Genomic DNA, 23,159 nt, shown 5'->3' with positions numbered 1-23,159 from the left:
TATTCGCCCATTTCTTATGATTTAAGGCTTAAGACGCTATTGGCCTAGTTTACATCGTGCACTTGATACGCGTACTAACTAATAACTTTCTATTAAATTATTTTAATTTCAGCGGTGCATTTAAAGAATGATGTACTAAATTGGTACGATGTTCATCAAAATAATTACTTAAATATACATATCGTGTATATGTTTACACGTATCGCCAAAATTAAAATAATTTAATAAAAAATTAGTAATTGTACCCGCATGAAGTGTACGATGTAAACTAGGCCAATAGCGTCGTTTGTGTTGTGTGTAATACTGTCGTGTGTGCAATACGCTGTGTGCAATGTGTTGTGTGCAATATTGTCGTGTATGCAATACGCTGTGAGCAATAATGTCGTGTGTGCAATACGCTGTATGCAATATGCAATAGTGTGCAAACCAAGCTGTAGGCAATCGTTTTGTAAGCAAATGAGATCTTCCCAAATCAAGCGGATTATTTCTTGTTCCTGGAACATTACAGAAACATTTCTGATATGTTAAAGCTGTAAAATCCCTAACATCACAGGCAAGTTTTACAAATGTCGCAGAAACGTTGCAAATGTAACGTCACATATGTAAGGTAATCGACTTAGGATTTTTCTGGTTTTTAGGAACGTTCAAAGCATTATGTGACAAAATGCAAAACGTCGCATAGTTATAACGCAATGTTACAAAAACGTTGTTGCAACATAATTTTGTTTAGCAGGTTAAATTAATAATTCTTTTTAATTAATTAATTAATTTTTTTTATTAATCATTTATATATATGTCTATAATTAATTTTACACTTTTAAACAATTGTTTCGAATTAAATAACGTGACATTTATCTAAAACATGAGTAATTTTTTGCTTAACACAATCTACTTGGTTACCTAGTTTTATGTTTTCTTGGAAATTAGATAGGAGTATTAATCGTTCGATCATATTGCTGGGTGGTAATTTTCGGCACTTAGGGTGATTAGAGGATGATAAGGAAGTGAAGTGAGTAGAGGATGATCGATAGTGACGTTCCGTTAGAGTTTCATCGGCCACCGTTCTCGAGTTTTCACGAACGTACACGTCAATCACTTTTTCTTATCCAAAGTTTTCGTCGTCAAAGTGGCTTTCTCACAACTTTTCATGGTGATCAATGCCGTCATTGAGTACGTCGAAGTTGTTTTAGGTTGATAAAGTTCTTCGAATATATTAAGTTTACACGGTGATTTTCAGCTCTATTAGTAAACTCTCCTAGCTTTGTTATTTGAAAGAATTTCTTTGGTTTACTTGATATTTTTCTGAAGTTATTTTAAATATTTACTCTCTACAACTGAAAGATTTTTCTAATATTATATATAATATAAGAGTTGTAACGTGTACGCATAAAATAATTTAATAAACACAATTATGCATTTGAAGACTATAATTATTAGCTACATTTGTAGACTATAATTATAAATTAATCGCAAATTTTCTTTTTTTATCTTACGTATGAGATACTATACTGCACATCACGCAATAAGCAAACAAATTCCTCATCATAATTCTTGCAACGTTGGTTAAACTTAGTGCAATGCAAGGCAACTTGAAACTAATAAGGGAAGCTAGCGAAACTTTGCTCTTACTGATAAGTAACTTTCTTTGAAGTAACCTAACTGAAATAACGTAATCTACACGCAATTCATTTAATCCAAGTTATTGCTTTATAGAAATAGATATGAAACATGTGTATATGAAGTGCAGAACGCATAAAATTTAATTTTGATTCTTTGAATAATTCAGAATTGGTCTTTTTAGCAAAATTGTAAATATGTATTTTTACTTGCACACTGCTAAGACTATTTGTTTTTGATTTGGATGTTTAAACAACTGTTTTGTCTATTTGTCTAAACACTCTAAACACACTATTATTTGGATTTAAATAATTATTTTCATATTCTTAAATTTTAGTATGTTTATATACCGCATCAGCATACTTTTAAACAGAATTGGGAAATAACGCGTTACTTTTTACGTTACTTTTTTTCGATAACGATCGTTACTTTTTTTTATCGTTACTTTAATTTTTATTGGATGGGTCGGATTAGATTATATTTCGATATTGCTGGCGCTGAATGATATTTCGCTTTTGTATATCCCTAGATGTTACCCAAATTGTGTCGTTGTTATAACAAAGCGAAATACTTAAAATTTTTTTAAATGCTTGTGTAAGTATACAAATACATATTTACAATTTAACATTGTATTATGTATAATATAAAAGGTTATTATTTGCAATAAATATAATTATAAAATTATAATTTACTTTCTCCATTTTTATTTCTTAAAAAATATGTTATATTTTATATCTTAGACTGCATTTTGATAATTACTATCAATGTTGAAAATTTGTAATTCACATTACATATATATTACGGATTTTCAGTACTAGAAGTAAATTTTGAAGTACATTCTTAATAATGACATTAAAGTTTAAAAATAATATTTAATTTAAATTCAGTAATTGTTGTATTTAGCTCCCGACAATTGTTTCTGCCAGATTCGGTCATTTTTTGTGCAACAATGCGTCGAATGAGACTAATTTTTGTCAACAGTATTGTCGTAGTATGTGAGAGAGCTAACTCAATTTCCCGAAAAGTAATGAAAAAAGTTTTTCGTTACTTTTTCAAATAACGGTAACGGTAACGCGTTACTTTAAAAATGAGTAATTAGTAACGGTAACGAATTATTTTTAATAAAAAGTAACTGTAACGGTAACGCATTATTTTTTAATAGTAACGTTCCCAACTCTGCTTCTAAAACTCTTACGTTCTTGAATCTTTATTGCTTAGGATACCTACCTTCTTTCTGTTCTTAAATCCATACGCTGAATTCTCAAATCCCGTTTAGCTAGCGATTTTGTTTCGAGACAGTTTTTACTCCTCTTCGCGCTATGGTCGCTTGGTGCCGTACAAACTCGGCGAGAAAGTCGGAAAGTTCCTGAAATTGCATTCTGTCCAACACGCATAAGGTAGCGTCATAAAACTCGCGCTACAAGAACAGCCGTCAGTGAAACTAGACAGTTAAATCAAATATCGACAAAACTTAAGTTCTCTCGTACAGACAACAAGGGAATATAATGACAACCACAGGACTTTGCGAAACTTAATTTCGCTTGATTTTGATTCGAACAAACGCTCCCGCATATTTATTCCACTGCCTTGTTAACATCATTATCAATAAAATGCACAATCCATGTAATTTTCTTTGTATAAATATTCGTCGAATAACGTTATACTATAATGCATTATTATAAATACAATAAAAATAGATAATAAAAATAAGTAAAAGAAAATGAAAATATACTCTCTAAATTTCTTGGAGTAAAATCTCACACAGTTCAAAAGAGTAAAAATACTGTCACACTGAAAGAAAAGATTATTAATAAGACTGAATATAGCATTTTTAATGTGCAGCCAATCTTTTCTTTCAGTGCACTATTGAAAATATTTGCACTCTTGAATAAGAATAGCAGACCTTTACTCTTTCTTTTTGGAGTGAAATTCTCCAAAGAAGAAATCTCATTCCAACAAAGAATGAAAATCTACCACTCTTATTAAGGGAATGTTAAAACCGTCTGTTACCAATTTAATAGTAATTTTTATATAATAATTACTTCTTTTCTCTTTCACAGATTCAAATCCTTTTCCAGGATTAAAGTATATACGTATTAATATGTATTTGTGAGGTGGAGTTTATGCCGAGAATGACAAAAAATTTTTCTTAAGATATATATATATCAATTTCGCAAGATATCAATATACACGCAAAAAAATATTTTGCTGTTTCAGCTAGAATTATAGCTGTTTTTTGTATCTGATAGAAAATTATGTATCATACGCATAGAATTTATAGCACAAATCTAAATTCTATCTCTGTCATCTATATGATTAGATGCAATACATATCCAATATCGCAGTACCTGCTAGAAATTTATCTATTCCAGCTATTTTTCGTACTTAGATAATTTTCGCTGTAACTGCAAGATCACTTTTTTGAGTGTAGATGGCTTTAGAATCCCCTTAAGGAGTGCAAATATTTTCTCTTTTTCAATAGCACACTGAAAGAAAAGATTGACTGAATATGACATAGCATTTTTAATTGGTTACAGTAGCCAATTTTTGGTTGTATTAGTCTATCGAAATCCTATACTGACATTGCGGATAGGTTAACGCAACCAAACATTGGCTGCTATAATCAATTATAAATGCTATGTCATATTTTACAATCTAATTTGCTGCAGTAACTAATCTTTTCTTTCAATGTAGTATTTTCATTCTTTTGGAGTGAGATTTCACTTTAAGAAATTTAGAAAGTATAATATGTATTCATTATTCAAATAATGAGGTTAAAAGTACACATTTATTGCATAAATGCACAATTTCGCGTTTTTCTTCTAAAGAGTATAACATCTTTCGTGATATATGTATAAAGAAGTTCAAAATTCTTAATTCATTATTGGATATTAAATTGTGTAAAATTATTAAACATTAGAGAAAAAGGTGATATTATGATTAGTATAGGTATAATAGTTCTTCTTAATATCTCTATTAAGTGGCAAATTCCAGTAATTATTTACAGAATTATTTGTTAAATAGCTTGTCCTTACATCATGATGTTAATATGCTATAATACACAATAGCGTTATTTGTTATAACGCATTTTTACTTTCAAGCATTTCGAAACGTACATTTCGAATTATACAAAGTTAAACAATAACATGGCATTTTGTTAATGTGGTCTCATATGCATGCTGATTGCCTCTTTCTTCTTCATATCAAAATAATTATTCCATAAAACGGTTGTAGTTCTACTGTTAATTTATAGTTCATATTACGTATATCATAGATTTTTAATACTGAGGTCTATATGCAAAAAAAGTAATAATGTGTACTACATTTGCATACATTTTGCATTATCCTTTTTGTTAATATTATAAAAATACCGTTTTTTTTAACAAAACCAATTTTTTAAATTTATTTTTGTGGGAAACTTTAATGCCACTCCGTTTTTTTTCGAGCCATTATGCAATGTTGCTACATTTTTATAAATAATGTCTTAAGCAATAAATGTTTCGTAATTTTGAGCCTACAATTGATTAAACAACACTTTGATGCAATTGTTAAGTTTTAAATACTGATTATGAATCAAATTATTGTATAAAATGTAAATGAATACCATAATATCACCTTCTCTTCTACTGAAAATAATATTTACTGAAATATTATTTATTACACATTATCATAAAATGAAGTTCAAATAATAAATTTCTATATCTGCTGCTCAACTTGCTAATAATGGTCATAAAATATATTTTAATGAGGCAGAACTATTATTCGAATTCTTCATTATTCTGTGAAATATGTCGAATAAAGTCCGCTGCGTTTATTTGCGAAAAGTAACACTTAAGTAAAAATACTTTCTATACATTGCTTTTAAAACTTCGGAATACTTTGACGAAGAAAAGAGCGCATTATCGGAAACCGATATCCGCACAAGAAAAGCAGACAGACTGTAATTACAAGACGTTACATGATACCGGTGTACTCTGGCAAGCCATTAAGCAGTTTTTTTTACCATAACCTCCATATGAAAACCGCTTCAATTTAATATTTCCAAAAATAGCGCACTTTTGTCTCTACTATATTCGAATACTTTACATTTTCGTAGCTAAAATTTAGTGATTTTTATAGTGAATATTTCGTAACATTTTTATATTGGAAAAAGAACATAGAATGAATATATATCGATTATTTTTGTAAAATCTGTCGTCATTAAAGTATTATACATATAATTCCGCTATTAGGATATTCTGCAATATCTCGACACTGAAGAGCATATTATAATATACAATAAAATAATTATTAAATCTCATGTTACCACATATATGTATATTTATTAGAATAGATTAAAAATGTATTTCTAGACATCAAATCGAATTTTTCAGAAAATTTTAACAAAAATAATTATTCGATTTTTACAAAATCGCTCAATTCTTATTTATTAAAAAAGTGTTATAAAAATTAATTAACAAGATTTATTTATAAAATCGTATTATATCTTAAAATTGGTATCAAATAAATAGTTCTTCAATAAAAAGACGACTGCAATAATGCAATAATACATTATTTCAAGTGCATCGTAAATAAAACATTGATAATTTATAAGTATAATAACACTAGTTTACAAAAAAATTTTTTTTCAATTATTTTAGACTAGACTACGTGTCTCTTATAGATTTTTGGATGCCGAAAACGATGCCGCAAGCAACAAAATTCTAGTACGTCAGATTTCCAAGATAATTGAGGTTTAGTAAGTAAGAAATGTTTTTTTAGCGATATTTGACATTTGTTTATAAAGAAGGTTAACATTATCTTGAAATTTCGATCAGAAATCGTGAATATATTGTTCATCCTCTCTAAAATGCATTTTTTTTTCATTTCAATACTTTATTTTTTAGCCATTATGAAGGATTAAAGATAGGAACTATTTCGAATATGGGAAGTCCTATGCTGAAGTGATACCTCCGCGTGATACAGGATGGATAACGTTAAAATCATTTCAAAAAACAACATGCGCATGCACATACACATAGGCTACGTTTACATCGAAAGACCTATACACGGCCTGACCTATAATGCGATCCAAAATAGATCTAGGCACCAACCATTTACACCGTAAGCGGTCTGAACACGAACTCGTTGAACTTTTCGAACACGACCCTTTAAACATTTTTTGAACTTTTTTATTTACGAGATACGTCCATAACTAACGACATGACATATGTCAATTTGAGATTAACAATGATAGTAGGTCGACTTATTTCAGGTTATAGGCGGCATATTTCAAGTCAGGTCACCAAAAACCGAAGCCTGATCTATAGCCACGTCAGGTCAACTCTCAAGTGTTTTACAGCAAGGGACCTTAATAATTTAGGTCCCTTGCTGTATCGAATTTGAGGTATAGGCTGCAGTCTAAATTCACGATGTAAACGTAGCCAATGTTTATAGCGAGGAATCTAAATAATTTAGGTCGAATTTGGAGTATAGGCCGCGGCCTAATTCACAGTGTAAACGTAGCCATAGACAAACACAGAGAGAGAGAGAGAGAGAGAGAGAGAGTTGTATTTTATAAAAAAAGATATGTAATTGCATATTACAAATTGCATTTTTTTTTTAAAAGCAACTATGTATTTTCTGTGCGTAAAAGTGTTAAGGTGCAGTTATCAAAATGTGACCTTAAAAAATTAATCCGCATACATATATGACACTGTCAGAGTCCTCATATTTGAAATAGTTCCTATCTTTAATTCTTCGTAACATGGCTAAAAAGTAAGGTATGTGAATAAAAAAAAATGCATTTTAGAGGGGATGAACAATACATTTATGACTTTTGATCGAAATTTCAAGATAACGTTAACCTTCTTTACAAAAAAATGTCAATATAGCCAAAAAAATATTTTTTACGTATTAAACCTCAATTATCTTGGAAATCTGATGTGCTAGATTTTTCGTTTGCGGCATCGTTTTCAGCATCCAAAAATCTATAAGAGACACGTATTCCGATCCAAAGTAATTTTTTGCTGTAAGCTAGTGTAATCTAACTTAAAAATAAATAGCATTGTTTTAAAATTTTCTATCTAATGCACAGATATTTAGTCGTAGATTATTTTTGTCATTTTGTATAATCTTTTATATTCTCTTCAAACTTAATTTTATTGAAACCATGTTAAAAAAATTTTTTAATTCAGTTCATGCGTATTTAAATAAATAATTCATATTAAACAATTAATTAATTCGAAATTTTGACTATTTTTCCAACATATACCTACATTATCATAGTATACATCAAATGTCAAAAGAATTAAATAATTTCAACTAATGTCTTCAAATTTGATATACATTACAATGTATGCTGGGTCTGAAGAGGATATATAAAACAACTTTTATTAAAATGTTGCTTTAAATTTCAAACATTAACTGCAAATTTGATAATAATATTATATTTGATAATAATATTATACAACATGATATATCGCTCTTATTATTAAAATATAGCCCGTGGTAAAATGTTGATCTATAACGTTAATGCAATGTAATATTAAAATCTATAATTACTAATTAAATGCTGTCAAGTTTATCCAATTAAAAGTTGTTAAAAGTTTTTAATATGTCTTTAGTAAGTTCGTTTTCTCATTTTTATTTTATTTAATTACTATGTTTTAATTTTAAATTTAATTAAGCTAATTGTACAAAAATTTTTATAAAATAATGGAATATATAAAAAAGTCATAAAATAATTCATCAATGTTTCTTGGAAATATAGTCTGTTTACTCTCTTTCTTTTTTCTCTCTCTCTCTCTCTCTCTCTCTCTCTCTCTCTCTCTCTCTCTCTCTCTCTCTCTCTCTCTCTCTCAAATAATTTATTATAAAACACACACACACACACACACACACAATACAATTATCCACATTAAAAGCACTATTAAAAACAAAATTTTACGTTAACAGCACAAGTCAACAAAAGTGTAAAAAGTAAAAGCTAGCACATTGGGCCGTGAAAGTAATTAGTCTTATCCATCACCGCGATTGATCGTGACGCGGCATGAGATGCGAGTCCTTATCTTCTCCATTTTCCTAGCCTCGAGAGTATATGTATATAAACGTGTGTCTACGTCAGCCATCCTCTTTTTTACTCGTGCATATATTCAATTGGCAGGCTATCCATAGCCGTTTCATTAGTGTCTCGCTTTTGAGTGGTATATCATGTTTGACGATAAAATTCGTGCGAACGTTCGACGGAATCGTCGTTAGATTTTTGTTTAATTGTTGTTCGACCGAGTGACCGAGTCGGAAAGTGAACAATATTGTAAATTGATACGAATAATGGATTGAGGTCAACATGGAGGTAAAGCGGCAATTTCGAAATAAATGGCAAAACGCCATTCCAGCGATTTCACCTAGTCGGATATGATGCGATCGTCATCGAGTCAAACGATGTCACCATCAACGCTCCATTGACTACAATATCATTGTGTTGACGAGTAAAATACAGAGTGCCGTCGTCGTGACTCCATCGTAATTTTTAATAAACTTTGTTATTAATAAATCTTAATCTCGAAATATTTATCATATGAGATATTATATGATAATATCAAATGAGACATATCACAAGATGAGGGGACTACAGTTTTTAAATTGTGACAGAAAAAGCTTTGTGCCATCAAGCTTAATATCTAGATAGCACAGAAGGTTCAAAAATAATTCAGTCGTATGGCATCGATTTTGAATTCATTTTCAGACGCAAAAAAATTCTTTTCCTGAAAAATTCTGAAAATAATTCTTTTTACATCTAAAAATGAACTCAGAATTGATGACATACGACTAAATTCTTTTTGAATTCTTTTTGAACTCTCTGTGCTATCTGGGTAACGAATAAATGGTAAATTGACGATTATAACAAGGAAATCTATTTTGTAACAATTTTAAAATATTATCTATGCTATTGCCATTACATTTGTGTTAATTACACTTTTATTTCTCAAGTTCGTTGTCTCTTGTCAGAGACCTCTTCTGTATATGTATATCCATACATGGGAATTACAGTTTTTAATGGAACGCGCTTGTTAGAAGAAATTGTCAATCAAAGATAAATATAAAGCTCGTTTGCCTTGCCTTCCAAGAGATGATGATCAAATAAAATGTAACGTACTGTGCATTCTGAGTGAATTTGAACTCGGATCTTTAGCAGAGAGCAACCACGTAATTTTTTACGCCTCGCGACCGCTACAAAAACTTTTATAAATAATAAATAATTTAGTTCTTAAATTATTGTATAATCTTCGAACTCGCTTCGAAATCGCTAAATAATAGCGACAGTTATTTGACAATTCTCTCTTATCTCAATTTGAACAATTGTGACACGTAAACAATGCACTCGTCTCAAATTTAAATATTTTCGATCTTAGATACTTCAACAAATTACCTAAGATTCTGATTGCGAAATTTCTCTGTAGTCTAATATTTTATTACAAATACAAACATTATATGTTATATTAGGTATGCTTGTAGAAAACAATAATAAATTCAGGATAGGAATAATCATGATGTCGCATGATTACTTAGTCGGTCACTAAATATTAGAGTTTACCGATATTTCATATACAGAATTGTATGTATACAGAATTGTAAATATTTGCTATACTCATCTTGAATTTTCATGATACACTGTAAACGTGCCCCCTAACGTTAGCTGTATGCGAAAGACGATATTGCAGAAACTATCTAATATTTGCGAGCAAATTTCGACACGGTATTCACAGACGGTTGATAAACTTGTGCTTCTTCTCGGAAGCTCACTGTCCTCCGCATGCAGACTAATGAACACTGTAACGCACCTGTGGGACTCCTCGCAACTTTGCCTTTCATTCTGCATGTTGACACGTAGTTATCGTCATGATTGAGTTAAATTCTACTGGGATGAAAGGGCCAGCAAAGCACGATGGTGATTGCTGAATAATGTTTGGTGGAAGGATTACGTGCAATCAATACCAATATTTTATTGCAATGTATGAACAGAATAACTGGCATCAAAAAACAATTAAAATAGCATGAAAAATGCGTTTTATAAATGCTTGTATGATAACATAGAAATAATTTATATTATGCATTATTTATGCTTATATATTATTAATTTAAATTTAAATATTTTAATTTTCAAAGGAAAATAAATAAACAGATAAACAAACAGATAAACATTTTCATATTTTTAAATCAAGAAATTCCTCACATTTTTCAAACGTGTACATATATCTATTAAATATTATGCATTTTATATTCGTGAACTTTAAGGTTGCTAAGTATCCTCGAGTCTTGGTATTCTGTAAACTATGCATCCTCTGCTTGCCATAAAGCTTTTTTAGTGGTCGTTTCTTCGCTTATCATTTCTTTGTTCCTGTAGCTTTGATTCGTTAAAAATAACTTTATAATTTCGGATTTTCAAATGTTATCTTTTATTTAAAAAAAATTTTTAACTGTGGCAAATAATACTGATACTCTTATGCTATCTAAAGTGATAAAAAATTTTCTGAAAAATACAATAACTTTGTATGTGTGTAAATTGTATACGTGTGTATACAATTACAGCAAATAACTTTTTTTTTATTTTACTTGTATAAAGATCATTATTGAGTTATTTATTGTATTTCACTGAATTGTCAGAGTAATAGAAGCAATCACCACACTCATTTATCTTAAACAACTTATCTTAAACAATTCACTCAAAAATACAGAACATATTTGACTAATTGTTATAACTGAAATAGACAACTGAGTTTTTACGAATTAAAAACTATTTTAGCTTATTATATATTATTTTTTATTTAAAAATAAACTATACGATTTTAATTAAAATCAATTCAATTTCTCGAGAAGGATGCTGAGAATACATACATGCGTGCTTGCATTATCATGCATTTGTTCTCCTCGCTGCACTTCCCAACTGCAATTTCTCACAACTGCCGTGCCGGGAATGCTGGCATTACATTCGATTTACTCTATTTGTTTTCCAACCAGTCTCGTATTGATATATGAATAAAATTTGCCATAGGAAAATTATTGCCATTGGAAACTAATATCTTCATGTAGTAGTTATTCCCGTAATAAATTATTAAGTATGTTGTTCACTGTTCACACTTGATTACAAAATCAAAGATTTGTTATTAAAAGATTGTAATTTCCATATGTTCGAAAAACTTTTGAATGAACATATGAACTTTTGATGGAACATATGTAAAGAGAGATCTTGTATACTGAACTTTGTAAAGAGATTTTGTATGTATTTTTTATGATTTTATGATTTGTAAAGAAATTCCACGTGCTAAGGCTAAAAACTTTAAAAAGAAAGAAATATCATTTATAAGATTTTTATTTTTGCTTACTTATAATCTTTTTTATGTCTCGACTTTAATTAATCCGGAATTCTTGATTGAATTTTAAAATAGCTTTTTTAAGTGACTTATCAAACATAATGCACGCACTATTCATTCATAATTTTTTAATCAATGTTAAAAAATTATTCGACGAGATCGGTAACAATTTATATCGTTTTAATTCAATAGTCTCTCACTCGATTTTCTGTCGCTTTCCAAATTATATTTTGTTACGCTTACTTGGAGTATTATATCGTATATCACTCTATCAAAATTTTTCACAAGAGCATAAAAAATATTAACGAGAGCTCAATAAATAATTCACGCACATGCGTCTTTACCGTCAGGCTTGTCCGCATACTTGACATAATAATTTAATCTATTTCCTTTCATTTCCTCCACCGACAACCGACCCAGTTATAACCGCAAACCCTATTTAGTTACGTCATAACGCTGACGCCGGGGCATATGATTTAGGAACCAACGGCCATTGTCCATGAGACAGAACCAGGTCGATTGCAGTGATTTCGTTCGGATGTCTGACGCAAAAATATCTGATAAAAATTAGTACAACTTAATCTGACGTTGCCTTGTACAATATGCACGAGTTGAGTGCGGGTGCGATTCACGTCAGCATAAAATTTAGTTAAATGCGCACAGAATTTCATTATAACTTACGAACAGACATAATATGCATTAATATACGTGGATTGCTTTACATTACTATTTTATATAACGTGAATAAATTAATTGAATCAGTCCAAACAGCAAAACTAAAAGTTTTTTAATTTGAGTTTAATTAATTCATTAATTTTTCTAACTTTATACAGTTCTGTAGCGTCAAACATAAAATATTGTTATTATTCTATTGTCTAAAACTGTAGTGATTCTTAAACAAAATTAAATTTTCAAAAATTTCTGTCGATAAAATTATCTTCAGAATATTAAAAAATCTATAATTCATGATAACACACTGTTAATGGGATATACATTATCTACAAATGAAATAGATAAATAAATAAATGTAATGGCAAGAATTTTTTCACAGGACTTTTGTGGGTAATTTATTTCGCAAAAATCACCACAAAGAGGTGCGAAATATGCGAGATTTTCGAAAAAAGGAATGTATGAAAAGTAATATGAAACTCTTCTCTTTCGTTAGTTATTACATGATTGAAAATCATGAAAGACGTTTCTTTCCCATACAATTTCTACCTCATTTTCAAATCCTTTATCATAAGAAATAATTAATTATAGAAATGCTTTGTATAAAATATCATAAAATAATCCTTTCGAAATTATTCTTCAATGTACGAATAGTCCAACAATAGAACATCGATTCTTTATAAATGTACGTTGATGTTATTAAATGTATTTTGAGATTTAAAAAGATATTATGTTCAAAATAATAATTCATATTATAAATATAATCTATGTTTATACATTCTTAACTTATAATAATATTTATATTATAATAATATTTAACAAGATTAGTTCTATTTTTTATTGTTAAGTTGATGTACGCTGTAAATTTTATCTACTGTATATTCAATACATACACACAACTATATAAATTATTAATTATATAATATATTATTAGATATCATACTTAAAATAAAAACTTTCCAATATCTCATATTTCTTCGCTACGACTCGTGTGTATTCTATATTCACCATACTATTTCAGCAGTATTTATATTAAGCGTATCACTTGGGGTGGTCTTATCCCACGTAAAGAAAAAATGCATTCGTTTATAGTGTCTGTATGATAGTACGGACCATCTAACAGCTGACTCACGCTGAATAAAGGGAGGAAAACTGATCGATCGATTGTGTCTCCTCTTCAGCGCGCGACCTCAGCTTGAGTGACCCCGACTTCGAGTAGCCGCATACACAAAAAACGGCTTATATACCTCTGCTACGTTAATAAATATTTACCTTATTTTCATCCGTCATCGGCACTGATATAATCGTAAGTGCAAGGATTGGTGCATAGATTCGCGGGTAGGATCGCGTCTCTCGAACGTAAGCGACCCGATCTCATTTGGCGCGACTGAGCGATAAATATTTACGGGTATTACCACTTCAATTCACAAGACTCGGCGCCATTGTACTTTGTAATATTCGCAACGGGGACACAGCGTAGGGGGATTTGGATTTATCGTAGATGTATAATTTCTATCGATACATATTTATCGTGCATTTACCATACTCAGGATCGTGATGACATAATGAGTGAATACCGAGATTACATCTTGAAATATAAAATAATGTCTCTACATAGTTTTCTTATTGCTTACGAAATAGTTACAAATAACTATCTCAAGTAAGTTTCTCGAATTTCTCATCTAATATGTAGAACATTTGTTTGTAAATCTATTAATATTTATATATAAATAATATTATTGCTTCAATTCTTTTATGTTTCGGAAAACTAATGATAATTAGTTTTATCTAACATCACAACTGTTTATATAAATAATATAAACATAAAAATTGATTTGTAAGTTAATTCAATTCGCAGTATAACATTCTGTCTCTCTATTGCAAACTTTTCGATGTTATGTATAAAAATTAAAATAAATTTTTACATTATTAGTTCTTAAAAATAAAAGAATTTTAAAAAAAATTAATAAAAATAGCAATTTTATTATTATATCTTTTTCACTAACACAGCTACATCTAATAACACTAAGATGTAACTTTTTTTTAAATTTATATAAAAATATACAAAATCGATTTTTTTTATGTCAAAGCATAAAAACCTTATGAAGGACAATTAATTTATAAAAAAAAAAGGGAAACAAGAATCAGAAAACAAGAACACCGTTCATAATTAGATGAAAATAAATTTTGAGAATAAATATGTGATATAGTATTCACATTTCTACACACTAATTTCTAATTTTTGTGTAACCTTTAATTAAATTGTTGGCAGCACCATTCTTGAAAAATATTTCGAGTCTGAAGACACGGTAGTGTCTCGGCGCTAAGCATGGTGCGAGACACTGCCATGGCTCCTTTACGCGAACCGGCGAGTTGCGCCGGATCGAGATTACCGGATCTTAATAACGGCTGTCTCGACCAAGTTTTTAAGTATACTTAATCCATACCTTACTCCGATTCTGTTATACGTGCATTTATTTTTTCTCTACGTGCCCTATATAAGCGGAGATATTGTGACGCAAAATCCGGATCTGCCACTTTAAGATTCAAATACGTCGTCTGTTATCGTCGTCAACCAGTCAGAATGTACGGTTCGTTTTTTCAATAATAGATGGCTTTTGGCTATTACTATCTAACCAACAGACCAGCGTTGGCAGCATTACACATTTGCACGTGAACCACACATGATGGCTGCGACGCGCGCGGCGCAAATTATTCAAAATGAAATATCGAGACCGTCATAGAAGTTTGAGTGTGAGGTATTCATTGTCGAGGAATTATATTCGTTGTCGAGGAATTATATTCGTTGTCGAGGATATAGGTGTCCAGGTGTTCGCCATCGAGGATTTGAGTGTCTAGATGTTGTCTACATGTTCACCGACGAGGAAGTGGGTGTCTAGATGTTTGCCGTAGGAAATGAGTGTCTAAGTGTTCGCCGTCGAGGAAGTGGGTGTCTAGGTGTTATCTGCATGTTCGCCGTCGAGGAAGTGAGCGTCTAGGTGTTCGCCGTCGAGGAATTAAGTGTCTAGGTGTCCGCCGTCAGGGAAATGAGTATTTAGGTGTTCGCCATCGAGAAACTAAATGTCTAGGTGTTCGCCATCGAGGGAGTGGATGTCTATGTGTTCGCCGTCGAGGAAATGAGTGTCTAGATATTCGCAGTCGAGGAAGTGGATGTCTAGATGTTCGCCGTCGAAGAAGTCGGTGTCTAGATGTTCGCCGTCGAGGAAATGGGTGTCTATGTGTTCGTCATAGAGAAACTAAATGTCTAGGTATTCGCCGTCGAAGAAGTCGGTGTCTAGATGTTCGCCGTCGAGGAAATGAGTGTCTAGGTGTTCGCCGTCGAGGAAGTGGGTTTCTAGGTGTTCGCAGACGAGGAAGTGGGTGTCTAGATGTTTGCCGTCGAGGAATTAAATGTCTAGATGTTCAGTAAGATACGGAACCACAGCAGCGGTTCGGTTCTGATTGGTTACGCAATTATGCGATACGCGGCAAGTACGCTTCATGGGACTCCAACATTATGATCTCTAACACGTAACTTGCGTCAACCAATCAAATTGTATTAAATTATATCAACTACTACGCGTTATTCTAGTTGAGATGATTTGATTGGTCTTAGTATTCCTATTGAAAGATCTTCCTATTCTCCGATCAAAATGACTTTAATTCTTCTTATATGAAATTTTTATATTGCAATTCATTCAAAGCATTGTCTTTCCCAACCAAAGTAATAGTTACAAAATTTTATCATTCATATCTCCGTAAAAGATTACCTTTTTAAAAAAAAGTTCTAAGCATATGCTTCTCGAATAGAACCTAAATGATACATTTACAGCAGCGCCAAGTGTTTCTACAAAATTTTTCTATTTGAATTAAATTTTTTTCATTTTATACGGTTAATTCTTTAGTAATTTTTTGTGGTAACACTTGAATTGAGCAAAGTAAAGCAATTTTGTAATAATGTTTTGTATAATGTTTTGAAGAAGAATTAAATAACCACTGTTTTAGTTGGAAGAGAAAATGTCTTTGAATGAATTGTGATATAATAATTTTATTTAAGAGGAATTTGAACCATTTGGGTTGGAATAGGAAAATCCTTCAATAAGAATGCAAAAATATACATATATGTACTTAGTTTTCATTGTACAAAAGTTAAAGATAGTACCACTTGGATTAAGTAAATAATAAAGATAGTATCACTTGGGTTTTATTTTTGAATTTGATAGTAGAATTTAACTTGGCGCTATCAAATTGCAGTTGTCGATATCAAATCTTTTGTATAAATGATACATATCATTAGAGTTAATATTTAGTATTTATTTAATTTGATATGGGATTTAACTTGGCGTCAGTTGTTGATTTATAAAATTTAAGTTGGCACTACAGTTATTAATACCAAATCGAAATAACTTGATAAAGATAGTACTTTCTAATTTGATAGAATTTAACTTGGCGTCACAGATGTTGATATCAAATCTTTTGTACAAATCATACATATCATTAGAGTTAATATTCATTATTTATTTAATTTGGCATGATTACTATACTCGAAATATTTCATAGAACATCAATTGGAAAGATTTATTTATTTGATAAATTTTATACCCATGTCTATACATATAGAGAAAAGCCCTCTATTATGAGAGAGAGAGAGAGAGAGAGAGAGAGAGAGAGAGAGAGAGATAGCGGCGTTTCTGCTACAGTAATAAATGCTATCTATTGGTTCCACCATGAATTTATTACTCATGGATTGAAAACTATTTAGTGGAAAATTTATTATTAGATCATGCCTGTAGTCGTTGTAAAAAAATATTTTAGAACTTGGATGTTTTCAAGTTTCATTGAGATGAGCCTTTATAAACCTTGTTTATTATTTAATAAGTAAATATTTGACAATAAATTCTTGAAATAGTGATAGAGTAAGGTCGTACTAATAGAAAAATACGGGATATTGAATTGCTTAATTACAGAAGTTAGATTTGATGATCATAAAACTGTAACACGTGGAAATCGTAATATGAGATATCCATGGTATTTCTAATATGAAATAACTTATGCTCCTATGTATAGTGAAAATCATTGCTAAAGTATAAATATTATTGTACAATAATGAAAAGGACAACCGGAATGAACATCGAGTGCCTGTTTCTGCGGTGTTTGGTTCCAAATACTTGAAGACAAGACAATGCATTGCATACTCATTTTGCGCGCACACTGGCTGTGTTTGTTTGTATTTTAGAGGCATTAAATAAAGTTTTTTTAATTGCAATACTGACAAGGGAACCTCTCGAGGTGTCAAATTCTGATTTTAATGAAACTCTGTGAACTCACCCCTTCAAATCGTTTTTAGCCGCAACTGATATTTTCTAAATTCATCTCTTTATATAAGCTACAAGTTCACAAAGTTTCATTAAAATCAGAATTTGACACCTTGAGAGGTTCCCTTGTGAGTTACTTTGCGTTTTATTATCTATTTCTCTGGACATCTCATATTAGGAGCATTTTTTGACTTTGCGATTTGCTCACTTTTTACATTTCTTTAATTTAAAAAAAAATAGAATTTGAATTAAATTTTACATAACATTATCTTAAAACTTAAAAATCAAATTCCCTTCAAAATGACCTATTATTTTTTTAAATTCTGTCCATAAACTTCTAGCATTTACCCAAAATGAACTCGGTATCTCATAATAGGCCTTTCCTCTAGATACACACATACATACATACACGCATGCACACACACACACGCATTCACAAACATTAATATAGGTTGTAACATATTATTATAATGTGTATAAATTTGATACATTACAAAATTATGGACAAAGTATGCTGCAATTTATTGAATTACAATTTATATAGTATAAAACTGGTATTTACTTTATGGAACAAAAAGAATCCATGTGCGATAATTATGCGATAATTATATCCTAATTACAGTTTAAATAGCATTTTCGGTTTAATATAAAATTTATTAAATATAAATTTACATTTGATTAAATTAAAATTTAGTTTATAAAAACATTATAAATGAAATTAATTTAAGAAAGGATTATGCAAAAATATTTTGCAGAAAATTTCAATATGAAATATAATTCAATTTTAGGCTATATTATAGCACGTAATATTTCTAAAATATAAAATGGGAATTCACGGATATAAGAGATATATTTGAATTTCCATTCTCAAAACAAGTTTTGACGTTGGTCGTTCATTGAGCGAAGTGGTGAGAGCACTGGGAGTTGTTGCATTTAATCAGCTTTGCGGAAGATGTTATCCAATCGTCTCTCGCCGCCACTTCGGCATGGATAACCAACTAAAGCGGCCCGTCATTACTGTTGCTAAAGTTTAGAAACTCTCAGAACGAAGGTATACGAACAACCTTATCTGTTTTCGTGATACGCTTATTTTGTTAAAAACTAGACATGATAGCGCCGACGTATGAAGCACGAAAATTTAGAAAAGATAACTACCCCGAGGCTGAAAGGTCAGAACCAGTCTTGTTTTCTCCTACAGCTTCTTCAATCTTTTCCGATTTAATAATTTTGACTGAAATCGTGGCATAAAGTATATCGCAATTCTTTATCATTCTTGAGTTTTCAACGTTACATACCTCTGGTAGAAATTTAGATAAGAAGCTAATATGGCTCTTGCATGGATGCTGCCATATCAGGAACTAGCATGGCAAATTTGCAAGTGCCACGCCAGCAACGTCACGTTTTGTCTAGTGGTCCTGGCGAGCGACTGACGTGCCGTGGCTAACGGACTGACCCAGGCGCCGCTAGGCGACTAGCCTGACATGGCACATTAAGAATTAAGAAATAATAATTGGATCGGGATCGACATCGACTCGATTTCTTTGATTTTAAGAAGTTTTTTTGTTGTTCCTTTCTATTAGAATTTAAAAAATAGTTTTTATAGTTTTGCAACTCTTTTTAAATGAAAGAAATATATTTTTTATATAACAAAAAATTTTTCTTAAATGAAAAGTTTTTTTACGTAATAAAAAAATTACTGTTATATCTTAACGAAAAAAATAATTTTTTTATTATTATTACTTCTATTTTTCTAGTTCAATTTATTATTTACTTTTTCGCATATCTATATTCTATCTTATTAACTACAATTAATTATTAAAAAACGCATCGCATCGCCGGAAGATTTGAACCTACGATCCCCAGAACGCTAGCCTAATACATTTACGCTAATCGCACGCTTGTGATCGAGTTATTGCCAACATTACTTATATACCTCCTACTGTAACCATTCTTAATTTTATGCCTCTGCTGACTGTTTAATATTATTAATATTTGAGGAAATTACATGGAAATAAAATAATACGCTGGTATTTACATTAACTTAGGAAATGATAATGACCATGGTGGAAATGCATAAGGTCAGTCATTCCCATGGATGCGCAATAGCCCGAAAGTAGAAGGGAGCAGATAGCCAATCACATTTGCCCCATTTCTTGAAAATTCAAAATGGCTGATGACATGCTGTCACTAGAGATAACCTAACACAGTTTCAGTTCGGAGTGAAATTTATTTTTATTACCTATACTTTATTTTTATTATCTATCATATAATTTCTAATATTGATTGTACCTACATTTTATTTTAATTTTAATAATATATTTATGTTATTTTAATGAAAGATGTTTTTATTTTCAATGATGCGTGTTTGAACTTCACGCATAAAAAATGGGGCAAAAATGATTGGTTAATATTCCATATCCCCCACCTTTTGCCGCCATTATGCGTAATGATTCACCTTACGTATTTCCACCATGATAATGGGTGCGTTCAGCAGAACGTTTGTTTTGCAACTGTTGTAAGTTTCCTTCGCGCTAATTGGATCATACTTTTAGATCTAGAAGAATGGTCCTATCTCAGCAGACAATCATAAAACGGTTGCAAAACTGTTGAGTCTGCTGAACGCAGCCAATGACAAATCGATTGTCCTCAGTCTCGGGAGATCATTCAACCGTGGTAGATGTTTCGTCTCGCTGCGATCTGAGTGTTGCATGTTTTATTTTTGAGTGTAAGTTTGGCCGCGTTTGACTGTGCTATTTGTGTTTGTGTTCTAGTGTTTTCCTTCCCCAGTCTATCTCATCCTTGTTGCCATTTTTTCCATCGAGAAATGATTGTCCTCAGCACTGGCACGATACTTGTCAGCACCAGACTGTGTCAGATTTTCTAACCTCAATAGTCGTAAGATTAATATCTCAGGCTCACGGCGCAGAGTGACGCATTTTTCTGCCAGATTCCTTCGTTTTATGAAAAAAAAAAAAACACGTCGAGTAAGCCTAATTTTATTGATTTTTCATGTAAAAATGAAGATTGACAAGAAAAAGGATAATAATTTAGTTTTGCCACTGCCACTTAAAAAATCAATGAGATTAGAGTTACTTGATGTGGTTTTACATAAAACGAAAGAATCTGGCAGAAAAAAGTGTTACTTTGCCCCGCGAGCCTGAGATATTAATCATTAAAGTTTACGACTATTTAGGTTAGAAAATCTGTCAGCCACAAAATACTGCGATGCGAACAAGCGCTGCGGTCATATTTTCACCAAGTGAGGCGCGAGCTTGGGCCTGTCGTGGGCTACGTTAGACTATTTAATCAATTTTACTGCGAATGCTAAGCTATTTCCATACCAGGTCCATATTAAGCGCACGACTAGGTCTCTTATGGACCCCATGTCAGATTTTTTTAAGAGATTGGCTACATTTACACCGTGCATTTAGGCCGCGGCCTATACAATATATGTCCTTGTTTATCCTGTAAGTTAAACAAAGACATCTATCGTAAAGGTAGCGGACTAAGCGCACGGTGTAAACATAGCCTATGGTTACGTTTACACCGTGCGCTTAGTCCGCTACCTTTACGATAAATGTCTTTGTTTAACTTACAGGATAAACAAGGACATCTATTGTATAAGCCGCGGACTAAGCATACGGTGTAAACGTAGCCATTGGCATGGCAAAGCAGTGGCAAAATATTGTGGCGCTGGCCAGTATCGTGGCACTGACTGCAGACACTGATTTCTACCAGGGATCTTGCTAGTGTTTTAAATTAAAACCTTATTAAACTATGTTTTATTATGTATCTTAATTTTACTAAAATATACTGACACGTATAAAATATATTTCATAGAAGAGATTAAAATTAATTAATAAATAGCAAAAAAACTTTATTCCGCACAAACACATTTGTAATGATTATCAATAAAGAGGAGTGACTTTTGAAATCTTTCCTCGAATCTCCGTAAATTTCCTACTGCATCTTGGAGAAGAGAAAACGTTCCTAACTCAAAAACATATAGGAGATTGAGCTTCGACACGATAAAGCTTGTTATTGAGTCTATAAAGAGAACAAATGTCTAGAAGACAGCAGAAAGCAAGGAAAGAAGGAAGTAATATGCGATCATGCGTCTTGAGCGTTCCTCTCGATCAAATTTCTATCCGTATTCTCGCAAGATCGCCGAGTCATAAATTCTTCTCTTGCATAACCGCACGGTCTGTTTTATGTCACAAAAAAAAAAAAATAGATTGAATCTTTTATCTCAAAACCGACGTGAAATAACGTAATTTCCGTGTAATTTAACGAAATAAACAGTGGCAGAGTGCGCGCAATAGACTGTACTATCACGCATGAGAATAATCGGAAAACGAATATTGATCGTTAAATTTATTTGAAAATCAATCATGTCGTTCTTTTTTATCGCAAACCTAAATTGAATTACCCTGATTCGATAAAATACGTAATATCTAAAATTTAAGTTTTATACAAAATACGAAGTTTTTCTTATAAACTGCTAAAGATATTAGCGGCTTAAAGAACTTTTATCATCAGCTCTTTTTGGTGCTTAAAAATTTTGCAAAAAATTCCCGCAAATATAGCAAATTAAATATTATTATACTAAAGAAATGACGACTTACTTGATTCATGTATGATCTAACGAACTCCATGCTTTGATCTAAAGCATAAGTGTCGCTACTGCAGGAATCGAGGATGAGAGCACCCAATGTTGTGTTCGGCAGAAGTTCTATATCAGCGTTAATTTGGTCCAGAGTATATAACATGGCTTCCAATCGTTGTATACCCTTCTCTTCTTTCACGGCTCCGCATGGTGATTGGCCCATGGAACTTGCAACCTGGAAACAGTCAAACAAATAAATGTATACATACTCTCTAATTTGTTTTATTCTCTAGTACAGTAGTAGGTATACCTCTTTTAGATATTATATATTTACTTTTATTTATTTCTACTTATATATTTTTTAGATATTACTTATGTTTTTAGAGTTATCCACTTTATTACAATGAAGTAATAATATCATGTAATGTATCGTGTAGTACACACCTAAGATTTTAATAAGATATTATGATTTTAAATGTACAATTTCTTTCTCTTTTTTAATTTAATTTAATTCTTTTACTACATATTTCACACATTACGTTCAAATATTGCAAACGTGGACAATTTGAACACGTCAATGTAAACGATAATTTTTAATCG

The 23,159-nt window shown here is 31.1% G+C and overlaps 1 protein-coding gene across 1 annotated transcript in view; it reads right to left on the bottom strand.

The window, feature by feature from the left end:
- LOC108720634 (metabotropic glutamate receptor 8) overlaps window positions 1-23,159 on the bottom strand; it is a 179,929-nt gene that overhangs the window by 89,962 nt on the left and 66,808 nt on the right. Inside the window, exon 3 of the mRNA XM_018444757.1 lies at window positions 22,579-22,794. Coding sequence (XP_018300259.1) covers window positions 22,579-22,794 — 216 coding nt within the window. The remainder of the gene's footprint in view (window positions 1-22,578; window positions 22,795-23,159) is intronic.

The sequence above is a fragment of the Mycetomoellerius zeteki genome, unplaced genomic scaffold (genome assembly GCF_001594055.1).
Source record: "Mycetomoellerius zeteki isolate Tzet28-1 unplaced genomic scaffold, Tzet1.0 scaffold154, whole genome shotgun sequence".
Taxonomy (NCBI): domain Eukaryota; kingdom Metazoa; phylum Arthropoda; class Insecta; order Hymenoptera; family Formicidae; genus Mycetomoellerius; species Mycetomoellerius zeteki.
The sequence above is the reverse complement of the archived record's forward strand: the minus strand, read 5'-3'. Positions and strand labels throughout refer to the sequence as shown.